At 30.5% G+C, this 24,976-nt stretch overlaps 1 protein-coding gene across 1 annotated transcript; it reads right to left on the bottom strand.

The window, feature by feature from the left end:
- Nucleotides 1–7,642: 7,642 nt before the first annotated feature.
- Nucleotides 7,643–10,311, bottom strand: LOC149160639 (patatin-like protein 1). The gene is made up of 8 exons (XM_089434666.1): nucleotides 10,116–10,311; nucleotides 9,672–9,751; nucleotides 9,387–9,577; nucleotides 8,898–9,093; nucleotides 8,668–8,814; nucleotides 8,160–8,489; nucleotides 7,840–8,015; nucleotides 7,643–7,697 (listed from the first exon to the last, which is right to left on the bottom strand). The coding sequence occupies exons 1-8, from the start codon at nucleotides 10,309–10,311 to the stop codon at nucleotides 7,643–7,645; spliced, it is 1,371 nt and encodes a 456-aa protein (XP_089290792.1).
- Nucleotides 10,312–24,976: the final 14,665 nt, after the last annotated feature.

Genomic DNA, 24,976 nt, shown 5'->3' with positions numbered 1-24,976 from the left:
AATGTCACCCTTTATATTCAATGTTTAAGTAGTTGACTATGATGACACTTGGTCAATGTTGTGTTTACCATGTTTAACCATACGCAAACTCATTCAAAATATTTAACATTTGGGTTTATAACATTCGGTATTATAATATTAGAGTTTAATATTTGGGTTTATAATATTAGGGTGTATAGTATTAGGGTTAATATTAGGGTTTATATTATTATGGTGTAATATTTGGGTTGATAATATATAGGGGTTTGTAATATTGGGTATAAGGTTAAGGTTTATAATATAAGGTGTTTAATATATATAGTTTAATATAAAGGGCTTATAATATTACGATTTAATATAATAGTTTTGATAATGTTATAATTATATATTATGGTTTATATCTATGAGAGTTTCAATGTTAATTGAAACTTACTGAGTTAAATATTTAATTGATACTTACTTATATTAAAGTATTACTATTAATTGATACTTACTTATATTAGAATTACTAATATTATTATTATTATATTTATATATTAATTAATAATAGTATGATAATATTAATATAATAATATTAATTACTATAATTATAATATATTACAATTATAATATAATAATACTAAAACCTAATTATTATAGTTATATATTAACTAATATCGATATTAATATTAAAATTATACGGCTATCATACAACTAATAATCTTTAATGTGGCTGATATTCGTCGATAGTTGATTATCAACGACATTTATTAATGTGATTGTGCTAGTTATATTTCAATAATTAACTTATTTCATAGTTGTTAATAGTTATTATTAAACCTACAAATTCGATTACATTATGTATTATCTAAATCAATTAAAAAAATTCTTATTGTAAAAACATTTTATATAGTTTCACTATTTTACATTTCAAACATTTATTTAGTTTTAATCTTTTGTCAACTTGTTTCAAATCTAGTAAATATTTGTTGGGATTTTAAGTTTGAACTATGTAATTTACACAATCCAAGTGTTTAGAAGTGAAAGTATGTAGAACCATAATAGATCAATCATAAGTAGGATCTCCCAAGAACTAAGAGGGATCAAATCTCTTGAGGCGCAAACTCATTTTCAACCTTTACACTCTCAAAAAATGTCTACATCTTGAAAATTTTGATCCCTCTCAAAACTTGATAAGTCCAAGGTTAAAATGAATCTATACTAGATTATGGTAAACGTGTTTTTCAACCACGGAAGCGACAACGGGAGGGGTTGCCTTTTGCCTCGATAAACAAAATGAGTCACAATTCTCTTGGCGATTGGTTATTTCGACCAATAATCAAGTTGAATATGCAGCACTATGGCATGTCTTATAAGTGGAAACAACAAAAAGAATTCCCAATAATTTAATGATTGGGGATTTAGTGATGGTGGTTCTACATGTTTAAAAAACCACAAAAATATCAACTACCACCCTTCCTCCCATATAATTTTGTCAATGTGTATAGGTATCTAAATTTATAGGTTGCTAGACTAACAAATAAAGGAACCACTTTGGAATAAGGGTTAATGCAGAAGGGTCAAAGTTCAACAATTTATCTTCCCTTGTCACGATGATTTTGGAACTATATTCATCCTGCAAGTATTATGGAAGGGTTTGTTCCAAAAAAAGAAATTCAGATCTAAGGCCTCTATAAAGCCTGTGTAGTTTGAGATAATATTCATAATATTGTCTAAAAAAAATTGTTTTGAATTTGAGGCTTGATTATCTTGGGGTAAACCTATTGTAATTATGCTTATAAGTAGCATATGCTGAATTTTGTGTTGTTTATCTTCCAAAATAATAATAATATGGTAATTTTAGGTCATTGACTAACTAGATGTCAAATTAAAATTTTGGATCTCTTATATAGGAAAAGGGACTCTTTGAGTATGGATATTCGACTATGGTTTATGGATTGGTGATTTCAGGGCATCACATTCGTTGTTTCTTCTAGCACATTTCTTGCTCTATTCTGTGCTCCCATCCACTTCTTGTGTGAGGTAAGCATTTTGAAACTAAGTATTTACTATATTATTAGAGTGGAGTTTGATATATAAAGTTACATATTTTTTCAAATTCAAGGCATTAGTAGCAGGTTTTCTGGTGTTTTCCTTCAAAGCAATTCAACAAATTTTATTTTGCATACATGCATTAATTTTTCTCTAGAGATTTTTCTATACCAATAGACACTCTAGGATTAAATAGAAAGTTCATGAGATTAGAAACTGAAAATTGCATTCAAGTCTAATGTAATTAACAAGAATGAAAATTTTTAAATCAAGGTAATCAATTTAATGGGCATAAGCACCTTTCTATAGCAATATTTACTGATAATCCATTCAATCAACACATTGACCAAGTGCCAATTTGGAGATGTGAATGTAAGCTCAATAACCTTATACTAGCATATAAAAACCATTTTTATGTTTAGAAGTCTAAATAGCGATTGTATTAGAAATAATATGGGCATGCTGGGAGACATTATGCACTTGGTCAATAGTATTAAGTTTTTTGATATAGACCTTGTGAGGGATCATAACATATAATTTTTTGGTACTTACTTCCAAGAGTTGAAAATTTTGGGGACAACTATGACCATCATTATTATACAAAGTAGCTGGTGGGGAGTTTCTTTGTTTCTTCGAAAACATCTTAATTGAAAAAATTACTATCTGAAGTGTTTACTAGGAGTATGTCCCTACTTCGAGTCAAATTTATAGCCGCTTGTGAGTTATTTGCGATGATATTGGGTGAAGCAGCTATAGGATCTACTTGTGAGAGGGGTGAGAAGGTTCATAGTATTCTTCTCAAATTTTATTTCAATTTCCACTGTCATACTGAAAAGAAACAGTGGTGTATGATGTGAGACATTCTACTAAAGGGTTGGTCAGTAGCTTCATAGTATTTTCCTCTCAAGTTTGGTTCCAATTTCCACTATCATAATGAAAAAAAGATGATTTTCCCCCTTCAACCATAGTGTATGATGTAAGACATTGAACCGAAGGACTGGTTAGGTAGATTCAAGAGTCAATGATCTTCTCCATTGACGATGCAAAGTTGTGACTGGGATTATATCCTATAGGTAAACACAAAAGTTGTTTCATTTAATGTAATCTATACATCAAATACTATTTTTCTTATCCCTCCTTTCCCCCCTAATCTACGACCACAAGTTAGGTATTTTGTGCTAAGAGTCAAGATAAAACATACATGTTAATGATGTGCAAGATGCAAAATCTAGTAGTCCTCGAAGCAAAGGGGCAAGTAAAATATGCTTGCTTCTTCATAGTTTATTAGTCTCGAATACCTAATTTGTTGATCACTTTGTAGTGTTATTAATTTGTTGTCTTATTTATTTTTAACGAATATGGAATTTTGGGGAAAACCACTTTTTTTGAACGAATAGATGAGTTTGGAAAACCTTCCTAGTTTTTGAAGCACGTCCTCACAAATGTAACCGAATAGTATAATTGCTTAGAGGATGTTTCCTTTATTGCAATATGAATACTAAAAATAGGTTTAGAAAAGAATACAAAATATGAATATTGAAACACGTTTGGAAAAGAATAGTGAAATATGAATATCTAAATAGGTTTAGAAAAGAGATTTGTGTATTATTTATAAAAATTTTAAATCTTTATCTGTTTACTTTAGAACTAGCACACATATTTTTGGAGATGTCATGGATTCCAGGCTCTTTCATTGTGTCTAAAGCACCATTGCCATTCCCAAGCTCCCATTTAGTACTATAGGAATCCTATTAATGCACAACATCTAACACCAAAGAAGCCTTTTATAAATAATGCAATGCAAAAATTTAAATGAAGGCAATAAATTTAGATGGGCATAGGCCCTTTCGTTTATGAAGATTTAATGAAGATCCATTCAATGAACACATTGACTAAGTGCCAATTTGGAGATGTTAATGTTAGCTAAATAATTTCATACTAGCATAGAAAAATCATTTTGTTGTTTATAAGTCTAGATAACCATTAAATTAGAATGAATATGGTATGTGTATGTGGATTTACAGTCCTCTCACTGCTCTATGCAAGCTGTGCTAGCTGTCTAGTTGGGCCTCGTGGAGGACGTCATCACACAGGTTCCGGAGGACGCCGTCACATATGTTCCATAGCACGCAGAGGATGGCACGACGGGCTCCATTGCGGCTGCTAGTTTCGACAAACATATATATATGCGTGTGTGCACACCACTGCAAATGGGCAACCCATTACCTTGTCTTCGGCAATGCGATTTCACTGACCTCTCTATATTCTGTGTTGACCAATGGGTCATTTTTATGTATTCACTTACAATGGAATATTTGGTCCATGTGCGTTTATATATTTTCCTATGCATGTTCCCCCTGAATACAAATGATTCATCTCCTCGCAATATTTATTTAATAGCTATTCAATAACTTAGGGCATGGTACTTCACATTTCTTCTTTAAATGATAAATTCAATTACATTAAAAATAATCATCATTTTTTTGATCGGAGAAGAACTTCCTTCTAGCTCACTTGTCATCACTTGATCCATGTGCGTTTATATATTTTCCTATGCATAATCCCGCTGAATGCAAATGATTCATCTCGTCGCCATATTTTTTTAATAACTATTCAATAACTTAGGGCATGGTATTTCATATTTCTTCTTTAAATGATAAATTCAATTACATTAAAAATAATCATCATGGAGAAGAACTTCCTTCTAGCTCACTTGTCATCACTCTGCACCGTTGCATTATAGGTTAGACTATTGGAGGATGTTGACTCGTTCCATCACGCAATGGTAGTTGGAGGTTCAGTATTAGGTCTTCTTTACGTATTCCACAATACTGAAGGAACCCATTTGGACTGAAAAGGATAGCAATTAGACTGTCTATGGCATTCTTAAAATGGAAAGTGTGAGAGCAAAGTTATTTGTGTAATACTATGTTCAAAGAGACCTTTGCATTTTAACTACTCCAAAGGGGCTTCTAAGGTGGCAAAATGGCAAGAAATAGAATTTAGAACACAATCTATAACTTCATAACTAATTAAATTTCTCTTTACATAAAACATTACCAGTGTAGATCCATCTTAAATACAGATTTAACATGAGACAACATAGATTCATCTTAAATACATTTTAAATACAGATATAACATGAGCCAACATAAATCTATTTTAAATACAAATTTAACATGAGCCAAGACAGATTTTTTTTTTCACTTGTAAATTTTTTTTATGAAGAGAAATTATTTGAATGTTTTGTGTAGTTATTTATTAAAAAAAAAAAAAAAAAAAAAAAAAATTGGGGGACATAGCAAAATTTCAACTTTAATAATAAATAGATAGTGTTACACATCATACTTCTGTAGAATAAATCTCTTAACTCAATAAGAAACAAAATATATAGACAAAGTCACTCTACATCGCCGGTCCAAAACTTATCTTAAACTTGATATTCATATCCTGAGGTTTTCTTCTTATTTTCTGTGCTTTCATATATTTGTAGTGAAGTTATGTTTAGTGAATCATTCAGAGAAGTTTTAATCAAACAATAGGTTGGGTTTCCAATTATTTATTTATTTCATTTTAATAGAAAGACTATGAGCCATTTTTATGTATCAACTGTGTATAGTACCCCGTGTAACTTACAATGGAATCATTGATCCATGTGCTTTTATATATTTTACTGTTCATGTTCCTCGCAAATCAAATGATTCATCTCCTTGCCATAATATTTAATAACTAATATATAAATATAATTATAATAATAATTCAATTATTAACTCATAGCAAAGTACTTCAAATTTCCTATTAAACTTATAAATTCAAATAAATTAAAATTAAAAATCATAATAATAAATGAAAATAATTTAATTCTCTAGCAGTAAAGTCTACCTTGATAATCTACTAGCTTTAAAATTAATTATATATATATATATATATATATATATAATATTCATTTTCGGTAGAGAAATAATACATCCATAATGCATAGAGCTTCTCTATTTGAATGAAAATTTTCGCAAGTTGCTGAACCGTTTTAGAGTCTCTTCTCATTGTCTTTATAGGGTTTTTGAAGGAGAACCCGTTACCCAAAAATATGTATTCCTTCTTAACTAAGTTTAAGAGAGTAATCATATCAAAATCAAGTGTTACTCGTAGCACAACTATTTGTCACAGAAAATGTAATTAACTGGGGGAAACAAAATATTTACATAAGAGTAGAAGTAAGAGTGTCATAATTGACACTATTTGCAATATCTTTAATGTCGCTGGGAAGGAGGTGGAGGCTACATCGTGGGGTCGATGATCTGGAGTGTGGGTGGATTGATGAGCTGTTGGCACCTCTGCCACAAAACCATATTTGAGAGAGGAGACTGGAAGAAAAAATGATATGATATCTTCAAATTGGGTAGGTCTGAGTAGTCGAACCTAGCCCTGAATAACATTTTAATCAATCCTATAAACTTAAAGTATTTCCTGAGGTATTTGATCATTGTTCTACCCTTTAAAGAGATTCCTACCATGATCTTTACGGAAAATGCCTAACAAATAGTATGTGCAAAACATCACAAAATTTTAGAATGAAATAATTTATCTTGAAGATGTCTCAATTCATTTTTCCTGTTACTCAACATCATCGCCGTTGGTTTGTTGTTCCCGACCCGCTATCTTTTTGATCCATTTCCATTTCTTTTCTGGTTGGTCGCTGCTTTCTCGCCAAAATATGTAGAGGCCAAAATATTTAAATGTTTTTAACCATATTTTATATTTATATATATATATATAACTTTGATATTAATTATATATATATATATATATATATAACTTTGATATTAATTGAACAATTCTCATTGCAACATCATCAATAAATTGTATCATAGAGTGTATATATAAAAACATTTCAAAAATAATAGATATATTTGAAAAATAATTTAGGTTTACCATCTAAGAAAAATAAGCTAATAAGAAATTAGCATAATTTTCTCTCACTCATGAAAAATAATATATCCTAAAATTATATTAAAAATGATTTAGATTCATTAGTCAATATACAAAACACTAATTAAATCGAGTTGTCTTAAGATTTTTTGAAAGCTTCGGTCTGCTCTTTCCATCTAATTTCTCTAAAATTTAGCAAAAATTTATTGAAATCACAAATTTGATCAATAAAATTTGCACAATGCAAATGGTTATGCTGAATCCATATATAAAATTAAAAAACCAGTTTAAATTACACAACTCAAAATTTCACCTTAAATTTTTCAAACAAATTTCAACACATAAAAATCTAAAAAATCACACTAGAAAACTCCCATTTAAATTAAGCCAGAAAAATTCCGGCTTCCCCAACGCATAGGCGAGCTCGATTTTGCACGAGAGCATAATAATTAATACAATCTATGATAAAGTGGTTCCCAACCATATACAGCTGTTTGGTATTTATTAACTGAGATGTCTCTTGACCATGATGAAAGTAAAATTGAGCCACTCACATTTAAAAATATAATAACATCTAAATATTTTGAAGTACACTCCACTGCACCACGTGAGTGAAATTCCACCCCTCAAACTTGGTTTTTAAAATTTCCCATGAGAATGAGGTAATCGCCGTAAGTCGGAGTGCAGCAGTTTTTCAAGATGGTCACAACGACGGTGGATGTCGGGACTTTCTTTCGTCTGAAAGTTTCTTCGCAAACCTGCCAAGTCAATTCCACGATATCCACCTTGAGACAGAGTGATAATAAGTAAAACGAAAACGTTTTATTAAGTAAAATTATATATATATATATATATATATATATATATATATATATCAAATGGAAGCGATGATTAATTTACCTTTTCAATTCATCCTTGTTGGGGCCTTTTCCGGGTACAGGCTCATACTGGCCAGTCTCGATATTCACCCTCGAAACTGGTTTGTCCAAAAGTTTATTGCCTATCTCTCTCAGCGCCTGAAGATTTTCATCTGTTGCCAGATCCAGTGCACTTCTTTTATCTTCTAAGTCGGGTTCCTGATGCGCAATTATAAGCAATCTATTAGTTCCACAATCCATATGGCCGATTGTGTGCAAACAAGAAACAATATTTATGCAATCTGTAAATATAATTATGGAATTGTATTTTGTATAAATTAAGAGGTGCAAGCTGATAAAGACCTGGATTCTTAGATAGTCATCCGGTTGTTGCAACGATTGGAACGCGACAGATGCCTGAATGTCGACAATAGCTGAACTGGATTGCATAAGTATGTCAATTAAAGGATGTTTATCGTCCTTACGTATCCATCCCAAACAGCCCCATTCTGCAGCTTCCTCAGCCTGGTAACTAGTTTTTGACTCTCCAGTTCCAAGAGAAAGCACCAGACACTTTGTCAATACGTCTTCTTTTGAATCCAGAGCCTGCTGTATTTGAGTCAATGGCCAATATGGAATACTGTACGGTCTACGGATAGCTTGTTTGGTCAGGTGGTTTATGGCGAGTAACATCTGCAAAATTATTTGGGCACATCTGTCAAATGATGGGAACATAAACATAAACGGAGCATCGCATCAAATCAAATCAAGTATATATATATATATATATATGGTCACATCTGTCAAATGATGGAAACATAAACATAAACGGAGCATCAAATCAAATCAAATCATATATATATATATATACACTGGGCATTACTGGATTGTTCGCTGCAACTCCCCCGTCTACGAGGTTAAAGCTGGTATGCGTATTAAAGTGATAAGGGGGAAGAATTGTCGGAGCGGCTGACGTTCCAATGCAGACATCGGACAATTTTGCATCATCATTGTTGCCCTGCGAAGAGATTTATAAAATATATTATATTGCCGCATTAACTGGAGTTGGCATTAGTGGCCGGCCAGTTCACATTATGATACAAAGTTTACCTCAAATTTTGAGAAGATTACTGGATACTGTATATTGATATCATATGTGGGAATCACAACGTTGGTCAGCACCTCGTGTAATTTCGTATCCCCCAATGTTTCTCTGATGATCTTGTGCAGTGGATCCCCAGAATATTGGGGACCCATGGCTGAACTGTAAAGGCTTTTTGCCCATCCCAATATGCCCCTGTCAATCATTCATATAAAATTAAAAATTAATTGGTTGTGCTTTTTGTATATATCCAAAGCAAAGTTATACTGTCATGACACACTACTTGTTAGAGAAAACCCTTTTGCCATTTCCTGTTACAATGGCATATTCACGTGGTTTTTCTCTCTGATGGTGTTGAGCATCAAGCATTAGAGTGGCTGCTAATTAATTCTCAAAAATTAGACTGAAACCCTAATTGTTCTATATATATCACTTACTGGATGTGGTTGAAGAATAAGAAAATCTACCGTCATCGAAATGAAACTTACCAGGACGGTGGTGGAAAAATAAGAGCACAATTTTTGAAATAAAACTCAGTAATCTGCTGTGAAGTAAACAGCGGGCGCGGTTTTTTGGCATCATCTGGAGCTGCTAACATAGCAGATATCAATCCTCCAGTGCTAGTTCCCGCGATGATGTCGAAATAATCAGCTATTCTCTTATCTTTGCCGTCAAGATCCTGTAAATATAAACACATATACTCGATTTAATACAAGGATAATATATCCAATTATATCACGATTTTTCTTTCAATCCAATATTTATAACTTTACTTGGAGCTGTTTCTCGAGGAACTCGAGGATTGTTGCTGGAATGATCCCACGGACGCCTCCTCCGGAACCGTAATCATATGCTCAGCCATATCTGCAACAATCTGCGCAGTACACACGTAACGAAACGAAGGGGAACTAACGGTGTAAATATATAGAAAATAAATGTCTTCGCAGTTCCGAGACTCAGATATCTGTTAGAGAACCCAAGGCAGACTAAGCTACTGCTACAGAACCCATTGTACTCAATCAACTTCTAACAGAGACCTCTGCAAAAATCTTGCCAAAGCAACAACGGATACATATATATATAAATATTGCTTGAAAGCACAATGAGAGATTGATATGAAGGATCATGCAATGTGTATGCGGATTTATAGTCCTCTCACTGCTCTATGCAAGCTGTGCTAGCTGTTTAGTTGGGCCTCGTGGAGGACGTCATCACACAGGTTCCGGAGGACGTCGTCACACATGTTCCATAGCACGCAAAGGATGGCGCGACGGGCTCCATTGCTGCTGCGAGTTTCGACAAACATATATATGTGCGCGCCTGCGCAGCACTGCAAATGGGCAACCCATTACCTTGTCTTCCGCAATGCGATTTCACTGACCACTCTATATTCTGTGTTGGCCAATGGGTCATTTTTATGTGTTCACTTACAATGGAATCTTTGATCCATGTGCGTTTATATATTTTCCTACGCATGTTCCCCCTGAATGCAAATGATTCATATCCTCGCCATATTTATTTAATAGCTATTCAATAACTTATGGCATGGTATTTCATATTTCTTCTTTAAATGATAAATTCAATTACATTAAAAATAATCATAATTTTTTGATTGGAGAAGAACTTCCTTATAGCTCACTTGTCATCAGTCTGCACCGTTGCATGATAGGTTAGACTATTGGAGGATGTTGACTCGTTCCATCACGCAATGGTAGTTGGAGGTTAAGTATTAGGTCTTCTTTACGTATTCCACAATACTGAAGGAACCGATTTGGACGGAAAAGGATAAGGATAGGAATTAGATTGTCTGTGGCATTCTCAAAATGGAAAGTGTGAGAGCAAAGTTATCTGTGTAATCCTATGTCAAAGAGGCTTTTGCATTTTAACTACTCCAAAGGGGCTTCGAAGGAGGCGAAATGGCAAAAAATAGAATTTAGAATACAATTTATAACTTAATAACTAATTAAATCTCTCTTCACATAAAACATTACCAGCGTAGATCCATCTTAAATACTGATCTAACATGAGACAACATAGATTCATCTTAAATACAGATCTAACAAGAGCCACCATAGATCTCTCTTAAATACAGACTTAACATGAGCCAAGAGAGATCTAATTTTTTCACTTGTAAATTTTTTCATGAAGAGAAATTATTTGAATGTTTTGTATAGTTATTTAACAAAAAAAATAAAATTGGTGGATATGGCAAAATTTCATCTTTAATGATAGATAGACAGCGTTACACATCATACTTGGCTGTAGAATAAACCTCTTAACTGAATAAGAAACCAAATATATTCACAAAGTCACTCTACATTGTCCGTCCAAAACTTATCTTAAACTTGATATTCATATCTTCATATTTTCTACTTATTTTTTGTGCTTTCATATATTTGTAATGAAGTTATTTGATATTCATATCTTCAGATTTTCTACTTATTTTTTGTGCATTCATATATTTGTAATGAAGTTATCTTTAGTGAATCATTCTTAGACGTTTTAATCAAACAATAGGTTGGGTTTCCAATTATTTATTTATTTCATTTTAATAGAAAGACTATGAGCCATTTTTATGTATTAACTGTGTATAGTCACCCAGTGTAACTTACAATGGAATCATTGATCCATGTGCTTTTATATATTTTACTATTTATGTTCCCCGCAAATCAAATGATTCATCTCCTCCTCGTCATATTAATTTAAAAGCTAATATATAAATATAATTATAATAATAATTCAATTATTAACTCATAGCAAAGTACTTCAAATTTCCTATTAATCTTATAAATTCAATTACATTAAAATTAAAAATCATAATAATAAATGAAAATAATTTAATTCTCTAGCAGCAGAGTCTACCTTGATAATCTACCCGCTTTAAAATTATATATATATATAATCTAAAGAAAATAAAAAAATAAAAAATATGGTTAAAAACATTTAAATATTTTGGCTTCTATAAATTTTGGCGAGAGAGAAGCGAGCAACGAGAAAAGAAATGGATCAAAAGGGTAGCGGGTCGGGAACAACAAACCAACGACGATGATGTTGTGTAACAGGAAGAATGAACTGAGACATCTTCAAGATAAATTGTTTCATTCTAAACTTTTGTGATGTTTTGCACATACTAGTTGTTAGGCATTTTCCGTAAAGATCATGGTAGGAATCTCTTTAAAACAGCTCGTAAAAAATGTCATAGGGATAGAATCTCGATAGAAAGTACACGTGGCTCAAGGGGTCGCGTGAAATTATCTCTAAGTGACATGTGGCCGTTAGTTTTTGGGTGTTTTGGAAGGCCAAGTGGACCTTCTTGAAAGGACATGTGGTAGCGATGCCGAAAAATAGGTCGCACACAAATGATGTGGCAACTCATGTGGTAGTGACATAGCAGGTGAAGCTTGGGATCTGCATCAGGGATTGGTCTTTGAAAAGGAATTTAGTGTTAATGTTCTTCATTTGTTTATGAAGGTGGGTCATGGGCCACCGCCCACTACCCCACTGGGATGAGAACAAGCAATAGAGACTCCACGAACGGCAAACAATGGGTCGTTGATTGAGGTCGGTTTTTATAAATATTATAGGTCAATGCCTTTATCCAGTGGTTGATTACATATCTAAGGGGTAATGGGTTTGGTGCCTCCAATGAGTTGGTACTCACAAAAATTGATGTAGTTAATGGCTGAAGCTTAAAATTATATCATAGTCAAAACACAAGTTGTGGTTTTTTCATGCATATGTTTAAATGTTTACTGTGTTCAAAATTTTATGTGGTCAATAGCTTTCTATGCGCATTTGTTTAATTAATTAAATAAATATGTGTAAAAATTTGTAAAATAATGATCACCCTGCCTTTTTAATATTCCTTGATTCCCCACACTTAGACCATAGCTCACTCGCATGGTGCAACTCATTCCCATCAAGGGGAAGTTAACATAAGCCATAACAGCAAGCACTATCTTGAAATGAGGACTAAAAGAATAGGCCATGATCAACCATATTGTTCTATAGATACCACATAGGTCCCACACCATTACATAGATCAACTAAGCATACCTAATACAATATTAAGAGAATATGAAGTGTAACAAAAATAATTTAGGTAAAAATCGTTTCACAAACCTACCAATCATAACAAACATTATATATGTGTGAGAGACCATACAAAAAGATTCAAAGTCTTCAATTTTATCTTTATAATCAATCAATTCCTTTTAAATTAAAATTTAATAAATGATCTTCCCTCTATTACTATCATTTAAAAGTAAAAAACCAAAAAGAAAACCCACATAGAAAGATATCATATTCCATGCCATTTTTCCATACTTACGAGAAAAATAAAAATATAACCAGATTTTAGGATCTTTGCCAAGCTTACATGTCTTGTGGTAGTTAAGGAGTAGGCTTTTATTGCATGTTCCTCATTATTACTTTCAATAAAAATGATTGCACATATTTTTTTTATGCCTCACTTATCAATCCAATCAAATCATTCCATTTTCATTGTTTTCATCCAAATATTGTGAGATTATTCATTCTACTTCATATACCTCAAAATCCATTCGATTTATGCATTGTTGGATTCTTTTAGGTTTTTCAAAGGATTTAATATTCCAAAATTTGAACTTTCCCTCCGTGTTTCTAATATAGAGAAAATGAAAAACCTACAAGGTAGTGAGTTCATTTCATAAGTCTTTAGGTATAATTTAGTTCTATAACTTAGGAGTCCATTAAAAAAAACAAGTCATGATTTCAATTCTATGTAAAAAAAATCGAACTAGCTAATAATTAAGTTTATAGTAATATTAATATTTGGGTTTATTATATTAATCAAGTCATTTATAATCTTAGGGTTTATAGTATTAATCTAATGATTTAATATATTAATCTTAAGATTTAATATTAATCTCTTAAGGTTTATAATTTCCGTTTTTATAGGATTTATATTATTAAAAATTAATATAAATAATATCAAAATCAATATTAATATTAATAAAGTTGTATAATAATAATAATAATAATAATAATGGTAGTAGTATGGTTATGAAATCTATCCAATATTGTAATGTGACATCACAAAATTAGTCAATGACATTTATTGATGTGGTTGACTATACGTGAGTATGTTTGATAGTCAACATTCTTCAATTTAAATCAAACATAATCGTGTGTTATTATTACTACTAGTACTATTAATAATGAATATTAATAGTGAAACATAGTTCCTTATTGTTATTATTGACTAGTATTAATAGTGAAACATAGCCAACCACATTAGTCAACAAAGTCAAACTAGTCAAAGTCAAAGTAAAAGCCAACTACGTCATATTGCAATATTAAAAAAATAATCAACCAGATTTATTAATGTGGTTGGCTATGTTCGATTATATTTGAAAAACAGAGTAAAAGACAGTCAAAAATAGGTAAAGAAACTCAACCATATTAAATGTTTAAATAGTCGACAACTATCTTCAAATTTGGTCAAGCATAATCTCCTATTCCTATTATTGATTAATATGCATAATCAAAGATGTTTTGATGTTGGAATGGTACAAATGTTTATCCAATGTCACATTGTGATAAACATTGTCACAATCTTACATTTTGTTGCAATCTATCCATCGTTGCATTGCGACATAACAAAATTAGTCAATCACATTTACTAATGTGGTCAACAATGTTCGACTATGTTCATTAACTATGTTTGAAAGCAAACTCTCTTCAACTTAAATCAAACATAATTGTCTATTATCATTATTGATTAATATTAATAGTGAAACACCATCAACCACATTAATCAATCAAGTCAAACAAGGTCAACATTTATAGTCATTGTTTAAATTGTTGACCATGATCAAACATCGTCGCAATCTTCCATTACATTGCAATTTATCCAATATCACATTGCAACTTTACAAAACTTGTCAAACACATTTACTAATGTGGTTGACTATATAAAATTATGTTTGACAGTGGACACTCTTCGACTTCAATAAAACATAATGAGCTAGTAATATTATTTAATATTATTGATAATCAAATATAGTCAACCACATTAGTTGAGCAATGTCACCCTCTATAGTCAATGTTTAAATAGTAGATCATGATGAAACTTTTTCAACCCTATGTTTACCTTATTTAACAATAGTTAACCTCATTCACCATATTTAACATTCGAGTTTATAATATTAGGCATTTTAATATGGGTTTTTAATAAAGAGTTTAATATTAGGGTTTATAATATGTAGGGTTTAATATTAGGGTGTAATTTTAGGCTTTATAATATTGGGTTCAATATTGGGATTATAATATTAAGGTTTAATATAGGGTTTGAAATATTAGATTTAATAATACTCGGTTAATAATATTTAGTTTTATAATATTAATTTTAAAATATTGGGTTTTAATATTAGGGTTTATAATATCACAATTCATAATACCAACCACATGCACAACCACATTGTAATTTATCCAATGTCATATTGCAACATTACAAAATGAGTCAACCACATTTAGTAATGTGTTTGACTATGTTCGATTATGTTTGGTAGTTAACACTCTTTAAATTCAATGAAATATAATAAAAAATTACTATTATTGATTAATATTTTTAGTCAAGCACAGTGAACCAAATTAATCAAATAATGTCACCCATTATATTCAATGTTTAAGTAGTTGACTATGATGAAACTTGGTCAATGTTGTGTTTACCATGTTTAACCATACTCAAACTCATTCAAAATATTTAACATTTTGGTTTATAACATTCGTTATTATAATATTAGAGTTTAATATTTGGGTTTATAATATTAGGGTGTATAGTATTGGGGTTAATATTAGGGTTTATAATATTATGGTGTAATATTTGGGTTGATAATATATAGGGGTTTGTAATATTGGGTATAAGGTTTATAATATAAGGTGTTTAATATATATAGTTTAATATAAAGGGCTTATAATATTACAATTTAATATAATAGTTTTGATAATGTTATAATTATATATTATGGTTTATATCTATGAGGGTTTCAATGTTAATTGAAACTTACTCAGTTAAATATTTAATTGATCCTTACTTATATTAAAGTATTACTATTAAAACCCAATAAGAAAACCTAATACTAATATTATTATTATTATATTTATATATTAATTAATAATAGTATTATAATATTTATATAATAATATTAATTATTATAATTATAATATATTACAATTATAATATAATAATACTAAAACCTAATTATTATAGTTATATATTAATTAAGATTGATATTAATATTAAAATTATACGACTATCATACAACTAATAATCTTTAATGTGGTTGATATTCGTCGATAGTTGAATATCAACCACATTTATTAATGTGATTGTGCTAGTTATATTTCAATAATTAACTTATTTCATAGTTGTTAATATTTATTATTAAACCTACAAATTCGATTACATTATGTATTATCTAAATCAATTAAAAAAATTCTTATTGTAAAAACATTTTATATAGTTTCACTATTTTACATTTCAAACATTTATTTAGTTTTAATCTTTTGTCAAACTTGTTTGAAATCTAGTAAATATTTGTTGGGATTTTAAGTTTCAACTATGTAATTTACACAATCCAAGTGTTTAGAAGTGAAAGTATGTAGAACCATAATAGATCAATCATAAGTAGGATCTCCCAAGAACTAAGAGGGATCAAATCTATTGAGGTGCAAACTCATTTTCAACCTTTACACTCTCAAAAAATGTCTACATCTTGAAAATTTTGATCCCTCTCAAAACTTGATAAGTCCAAGGTTAAAATGAATCTATACTAGATTATGATAAATGTGTTTTTCAACCACGGAAGCGACAATGGGAGGGGTTGCCTTTTGCCTCGATAAACAAAATGAGTCAAAATTCTCTTGGCGATTGGGTATTTCGACCAATAACCAAGTTGAATATGCAGCACTATGGCATGTCTTATAAGTGCAAACAACAAAAAGAATTCCCAATAATTTAATGATTGGGGATTTAGTGATCGTGGTTCTACATGTTTAAAAAACCACAAAAATATCAACTACCACCCTTCCTCCCATAAAATTTTGTCAATGTGTATAGGTATCTAAATTTATAGGTTGCTACACTAACAAATAAAGGAACCAATTTGGAATAAGGGTTAATGCAGAAGGGTCAAAGTTCAACAATTTATCATCCCTTGTCACGATGATTTTGGAACTATATTCATCCTGCAAGTATTATGGAAGGGTTTGTTCCAAAAAAAAAAAATCAGATCTAAGGCCTCTATAAAGCCTCTGTAGTTTGAGATAATATTCATAATATTGTCTAAAAAAAATTGTTTTGAATTTGAGGCTTGATTATCTTGGGGTAAACCTATTGTGATTATGCTTATAAGTCGCATATGCTAAATTTTGTGTTGTTTATCTTCCAAAATAATAATAATATGTTAATTTTAGGTCATTGACTAATTAGATGTCAAATTAAAATTTTGGATCTCTTATATAGGAAAAGGGACTCTTTGAGTATGGATATTCGACTATGGTTTATCGATTAGTGATTTCAGGGCATCACATTCGTTGTTTCTTCTAGCACATTTCTTGCTCTATTCTGTGCTCCCATCCATTTCTTGTGTGAGGTAAGCATTTTGAAACTAAGTATTTACTATATTATTAGAGTGGAGTTTGATATATAAAGTTACATATTTTTTCAAATTCAAGGCATTAGTAGCAGGTTTTCTGGTGTTTTCCTTCAAAGCAATTCAAAAAATTTTATTCAGCATACATGCATTAATTTTTCTCTAGATATTTTTCTATACGAATAGACACTCTAGGATTAAATAGAAAGTTCATGAGATTAGAAACTGAAAATTGCATACTGAAAATTGCATTCAAGTCTTATGTGATTAACAAGAATGAAAATTTTTAAATCAAGGTAATCAATTTAATGGGCATAAGCACCTTTCTATAGAACTATTTACTGATAATCCATTCAATCAACACATTGACCAAGTGCCAATTTGGAGATGTGAATGTAAGCTCAATAACCTTATACTAGCATATAAAAACCATTTTTATGTTTAGAATTCTAAATAGCGATTGAATTAGAAATAATATGGACATGCTTGGAGACATTATGCACTTGGTCAATAGTATTAAGTTTTTTGATATAGACCTTGTGAGGGATCATAACATATAATTTTTTGTTACTTACTTCCAAGAGTTGAAAATTTTGGGGTCAACTATGACCATCATTATTATACACAGTAGCTGGTGGGGAGTTTCTTTGTTTCTTCGAAAACATCTTAATTGAAAAAAATACTATCTGAAGTGTTTACTAGGAGTATGTCCCTGCTTCAAGTCAAATTTATAGCCGCTTGTGAGTTATTTGCGATGATATTGGGTGAAGCAGCGATAGGATCTACCTGTCAGAGGGGTGAGAAGGTTCATAGTATTCTTCTCAAATTTGATTTCAATTTCCACTGTCATAATGAAAAGAAACAGTGGTGTATGATGTGAGACATTCTACTAAAGGGTTGGTCAGTAGCTTCATAGTATTTTCCTCTCAAGTTTGGTTCCAATTTCCACTATCATAATGAAACAAAGGTGATTTTCCCCCCTTCAACCATAGTGTATGATGTAAGACATTGAACCGAAGGACTGGTTAGGTAGATTCAAGAGTCAATGATCTTCTCCATTGACGATGCAAAGTTGTGACTGGGATTATATCCTATCGGTAAACACAAAAGTTGTTTCATTTAATGTAATCTATACATCAAATACCATTTTTCTTATCCCTCCTTTCCCCCCTAATCTACGACCACAAGTTAGGTATTTTGTGCTAAGAGTCAAGATAAAACATACATGTTAATGATGTGCAAGATGCAAAATCTAGTAGTCCTCGAAGCAAAGGGGCAAGTAAAATATGCTTGCTTCTTCATAGTTTATTAGTCTTGAATACCTAATTTGTTGATCACTTTGTAGTGTTATTAATTTGTTGTCTTATTTATTTTTAATGAATATGGAAATTTGGGGGAAAACCACTTTTTTTGAACGAATAGATGAGTTTGGAAAACCTTCCTAGTTTTTGAAGCACGTCCTCACAAATGTAACCGAATAGTATAATTGCTTAGAGGATGTTTCCTTTATTGCAATATGAATACTAAAAATAGGTTTAGAAAAGAATACCAAAATATGAATATTGAAACAGGTTTGGAAAAGAATAGTGAAATATGAATATCTAAACAGGTTTAGAAAAGAGATTTGTGTGTTATTTATAAAATTTTTAAATCTTTATCTGTTTACTTTAGAACTAGCACACGTATTTTTTGAGATGTCATGGATTCCAGCCTCTTTCATTGTGTCTAAAGCACCATTGCCATTCCCAAGCTCGCATTTAGTACTATAGGAATCATATTAATGCACAACATCTAACACCAAAGAAGCCTTTTATAAATAATGCAATGCAAAAATTTAAATGAAGGCAATAAATTTAGATGGGCATAGGCCCTTTCATTTAGGAAGATTTAATGAAGATCCATTCAATGAACACATTGACTAAGTGCCAATTTGGAGATGTTAATGTTAGCTAAATAATTTCATACGAGCATAGAAAAATCATTTTGTTGTTTATAAGTCTAGATAACCATTAAATTAGAATGAATATGGTATGTGTATGTGGATTTATAGTCCTCTCACTGCTCTATGCAAGCTGTGCTAGCTGTCTAGTTGGGCCTCGTGGAGGACATCATCACACAGGTTCCGGAGGACGCCGTCACATATGTTCCATAGCACGCAGAGGATGGCACGACGGGCTCCATTGCGACTGCTAATTTCGACAAACATATATATATGTGTGTGTGCGCACCATTGCAAATGGGCAACCCATTACCTTGTCTTCGGCAATGCGATTTCACTGACCACGCTATATTCTGTGTTGGCCAATGGGTCATTTTTATGTGTTCACTTACAATGGAATCTTTGATCCATGTGAGTTTATATATTTTTCTACGCATGTTCCCCCTAAATGCAAATGATTCATCTCCTCGCCATATTTATTTAATAGCTATTCAATAACTTATGGCATGGTATTTCATATTTCTTCTTTAAATGATAAATTCAATTACATTAAAAATAATCATAATTTTTTGATTGGAGAAGAACTTCCTTATAGCTCACTTGTCATCGATCTGCACCGTTGCATTATAGGTTATACTATTGGAGGATGTTGACTCGTTCCATCACGCAATGGTAGTTGGAGGTTAAGTATTAGGTCTTCTTTACGTATTTCACAATACTGAAGGAACCGATTTGGACGAAAAAGGATAAGGATATGAATTAAATTGTCTGTGGCATTCTCAAAATGGAAAGTGTGAGAGCAAAGTTATCTGTGTAATACTATGTCAAAGAGGCCTTTGCATTTTAACTACTCCAAAGGGGCTTCGAAGGGGTCAAAATGGCAAAAAATAGAATTTAGAACACAATTTATAACTTAATAACTAATTAAATCTCTCTTCACATAAAACATTACCAGCGTAGATCCATCTTAAATACTGATCTAACATGAGACAACATAGATTCATCTTAAATACAGATCTAACAAGAGCCAGCATAGATCTCTCTTAAATACAGACTTAACATGAGCCAAGAGAGATCTAATTTTTTCACTTGTAAATTTTTTCATGAAGAGAAATTATTTGAATGTTTTGTATAGTTATTTAACAAAAAAAAAAAAATTGGTGGATATGGCAAAATTTCATCTTTAATGATAGATAGACAGTGTTACACATCATACCTGGCTGTAGAATAAACCTCTTAACTGAATAAGAAACCAAATATATTCACAAAGTCACTCTACATTGTCCGTCCAAAACTTATCTTAAACTTGATATTCATATCTTCAGATTTTCTACTTATTTTTTTGTGCTTTCACATATTTGTAATGAAGTTATTTGATATTCATATCTTCAGATTTTCTACTTATTTTTTGTGCATTCATATATTTGTAATGAAGTTATCTTTAGTGAATCATTCTTAGACGTTTTAATTAAACAATAGGTTGGGTTTCCAATTATTTATTTATTTCATTTTAATAGAAAGACTATGAGCCATTTTTATGTATTAACTGTGTATAGTCACCCAGTGTAACTTACAATGGAATCATTGATCCATGTGCTTTTATATATTTTACTATTTATGTTACCCGCAAATCAAATGATTCATCTCCTCCTCATTAAAAATTCAATTACATTAAAATTAAAAATCATAATAATAAATGAAAATAATTTAATTCTCTAGCAGCAGAGTCTACCTTGATAATCTACCAGCTTTAAAATCATATATATATATATATATATATATATATATATATATAATCTAAAGCAAATAAAAAAATAAAAAATATGGTTAAAAACATTTAAATATTTTGGCCTCTATAAATTTTGGCGAGAGAGCAGCGAGCAACCAGAGAAGAAATGGATCAAAAGGGTAGCGGGTCGGGAACAACAAACCAACGACGATGATGTTGTGTAACAGGAAGAATGAACTGAGACATCTTCAAGATAAATTGTTTCATTCTAAACTTTTGTGATGTTTTGCACATACTAGTTGTTAGGCATTTTCCGTAAAGATCATGGTAGGAATCTCTTTAAAACAGCTCGTAAAAAATGTCATAGGGATAGAATCTCGATAGAAAGTACACGTGGCTCAAGGGGTCGCATGAAATTATCTCTAAGTGACATGTGGTCGTTAGTTTTTGGGTGTTTTGGAAGGCCAAGTGGACCTTCTTGAAAGGACATGTGGTAGCGATGCAGAAAAATAGGTCGCACACAAATGATGTGGCAACTCATGTGGTAGTGACATAGCAGGTGAAGCTTGGGATCTGCATCAGGGATTGGTCTTTGAAAAGGAATTTAGTGTTAATTTTTTTCATTTGTTTATGAAGGTGGGTCATGGGCCACCACCCACTACCCCACTGGGATGAGAACAAGCAATGGAGACTCCACGAACGACAAACGATGGGTCGTTGATTGAGGTCGGTTCTTATAAATATTATAGGTCAATGCCTTTATCCAGTGGATGATTACATATCTAAGGGGTAATGGGTTTGGTGCCTCCAATGAGTTGGTACTCACAAAAATTGATGTAGTTAATGGTTGAAGCTTAGAATTATATCATAGTCAAAACACAAGTTGTGGTTTTTTCATGCATATGTTTAAATGTTTACTGTGTTCAAAATTTTATGTGGTCAATAGCTTTCTATGCGCATTTGTTTAATTAATTAAATAAATAAGTGTAAAAATTTGTAGAATAATGATCCCCTGCCTTTTTAATATTCCTTGATTCCCCACACTTAGACCATAGCTCACTCGCATGGTGCAACTCATTCCCATCAAGGGGAAGTTAACATAAGCCATAAGAGCAAGCACTATCTTGAAATGAGGACTAAAAGAATAGGCCATGATCAACCATATTGTTCTATAGATACCACATAGGTCCCACACCATTACATAGATCAACTAAGCATACCTAATACAATATTAAGAGAATATGAAGTGTAACAAAAATAATTTAGGTAAAAATCGTTTCACAAACCTACCAATCATAACAAACATACCAATCATAACAAACATTATATATGTGTGAGAGACCATACAAAAATATTCAAAGTCTTCAATTTTATCTTTATAATCAATCAATTCCTTTTAAATTAAAATTTAATAAATGATCTTCCCTCTATTACTATCATTTAAAAGTAAAAAACCAAAAATAAAACCCACATAGAAAGATATCATATTCCATGCCATTTTTCCATACTTACGAGAAAAATAAAAATACAACCAGATTTTAGGATCTTTGCCAAGCTTACATGTCTTGTGGTAGTTAAGGAATAGGCTTTTATTGCATGTTCCTCATTATTACTTTCAATAAAAATGATTGCACATATTTTTTTTATGCCTCACTTATCAATCAAATCATTCCATTTTCATTGTTTTCATCCAAATATTGTGAGATTATTCATTCTACTTCATATACCTCAAAATCCATTCGATTTATGCATTGTTGGATTCTTTTAGTTTTTTCAAAGGATTTAATATTCCAAAATTTGAACTTTCCCTCCGTGTTTCTAATATAGAGAAAATGAAAAACCTACAAGGTAGTGAGTTTATTTCATAAGTCTTTAGGTATAATTTAGTTCTATAACTTAGGAGTCCATTAAAAAAAAACAAGTCATGATTTCAATTCTATGTAAAAAAATCGAACTAGCTAATAATTAAGTTTATAGTAATATTAATATTTGGATTTATTATATTAATCAAGTCATTTATAATCTTAGGGTTTATAGTATTAATCTAAGGATTTAATATATTAATCTTAAGATTTAATATTAATCTCTTAAGGTTTATAATTTTAGTTTTTATAAGATTTATATTATTAAAAATTAATATAAATAATATCAAAATCAATATTAATATTAATAAAGTTGTATAATAATAATAATAATAGTAGTAGTAGTATGGTTGTGAAATCTATCCAATATTGTAATGTGACATCACAAAATTAGTCAATGACATTTATTGATGTGGTTGACTATACTTGAGTATGTTTGACAGTCAACATTCTTCAATTTAAATCAAACATAATCGTGTGTTATTATTACTACTAGTACTATTAATAATGAATATTAATAGTGAAACATAGTTCCTTATTGTTATTATTGACTAGTATTAATAGTGAAACATAGCCAACCACATTAGTCAACAAAGTCAAACTAGTCAAAGTGAAAGTAAAAGCCAACTACGTCATATTGCAATATTAAAAAAATAATCAACCAGATTTATTAATGTGGTTGGCTATGTTCGATTATATTTGAAAGACAGAGTAAAAGACAGTCAAAAATAGTTAAAGAAACTCAACCATATTAAATGTTTAAATAGTCGACAACTATCTTCAAATTTGGTCAAGCATAATCTCCTATTCCTATTATTGATTGATATGCATAATCAAAGATGTTTTGAGGTTGGAATGGTACAAATGTTTATCCAATGTCACATTGTGATAAACATTGTCACAATCTATCCATCGTTGCATTGCGACATCACAAAATTAGTCAATCACATTTACTAATGTGGTCAGCAATGTTCGACTATGTTCATTAACTATGTTTGAAATCATTCCATTTTCATTGTTTTCATCCAAATATTGTGATATTATTCATTCTACTTCATATACCTCAAAATCCATTCGATTTATGCATTGTTGGATTCTTTTAGGTTTTTCAAAGGATTTAATATTCCAAAATTTGAAATTTCCCTCCGTGTTTCTAATATAGAGAAAATGAAAAACCTACAAGGTAGTGAGTTCATTTCATAAGTCTTTACGTGTAATTTAGTTCTATAACTTAGGAGTCCATTAAAAAAAAACAAGTCATGATTTCAATTCTATGTAAAAAAAATCGAACTAGCTAATAATTAAGTTTATAGTAATATTAATATTTGGGTTTATTATATTAATCAAGTCATTTATAATCTTAGGGTTTATAGTATTAATTTAAGAATTTAATATATTAATCTTAAGATTTAATATTAATCTCTTAAGGTTTATAATCTCAGTTTTTATAGGATTTATATTATTAAAAATTAATATTAATAATATCAAAATCAATATTAATATAAGGTGTTTAATATATATAGTTTAATATAAAGGGCTTATAATATTACGATTTAATATAATAGTTTAGATAATGTTATAATTATATATTATGGTTTATATCTATGAGGGTTTCAATGTTAATTGAAACTTACTAAGTTAAATATTTAATTGATCCTTACTTATATTAAAGTATTACTATTAAAACCCAATAAGAAAACCTAATACTAATATTATTATTATTATATTTATATATTAATTAATAATAGTATGATAACATTAATATAATAATATTAATTATTATAATTATAATATATTACAATTATAATATAATAATACTAAAACCTAATTATTATAGCTATATATTAATTAATATTGATATTAATATTAAAATTATACGGCTATCATACAACTAATAATCGTTAATGTGGTT

Source organism: Pinus tabuliformis, chromosome 5_2 (genome assembly GCF_031772625.1).
Source record: "Pinus tabuliformis cultivar Carrire ecotype Pingquan chromosome 5_2, CPIR1, whole genome shotgun sequence".
In the NCBI taxonomy this organism is placed as follows: Eukaryota; Viridiplantae; Streptophyta; class Pinopsida; order Pinales; family Pinaceae; genus Pinus; species Pinus tabuliformis.
The sequence above is the reverse complement of the archived record's forward strand: the minus strand, read 5'-3'. Positions and strand labels throughout refer to the sequence as shown.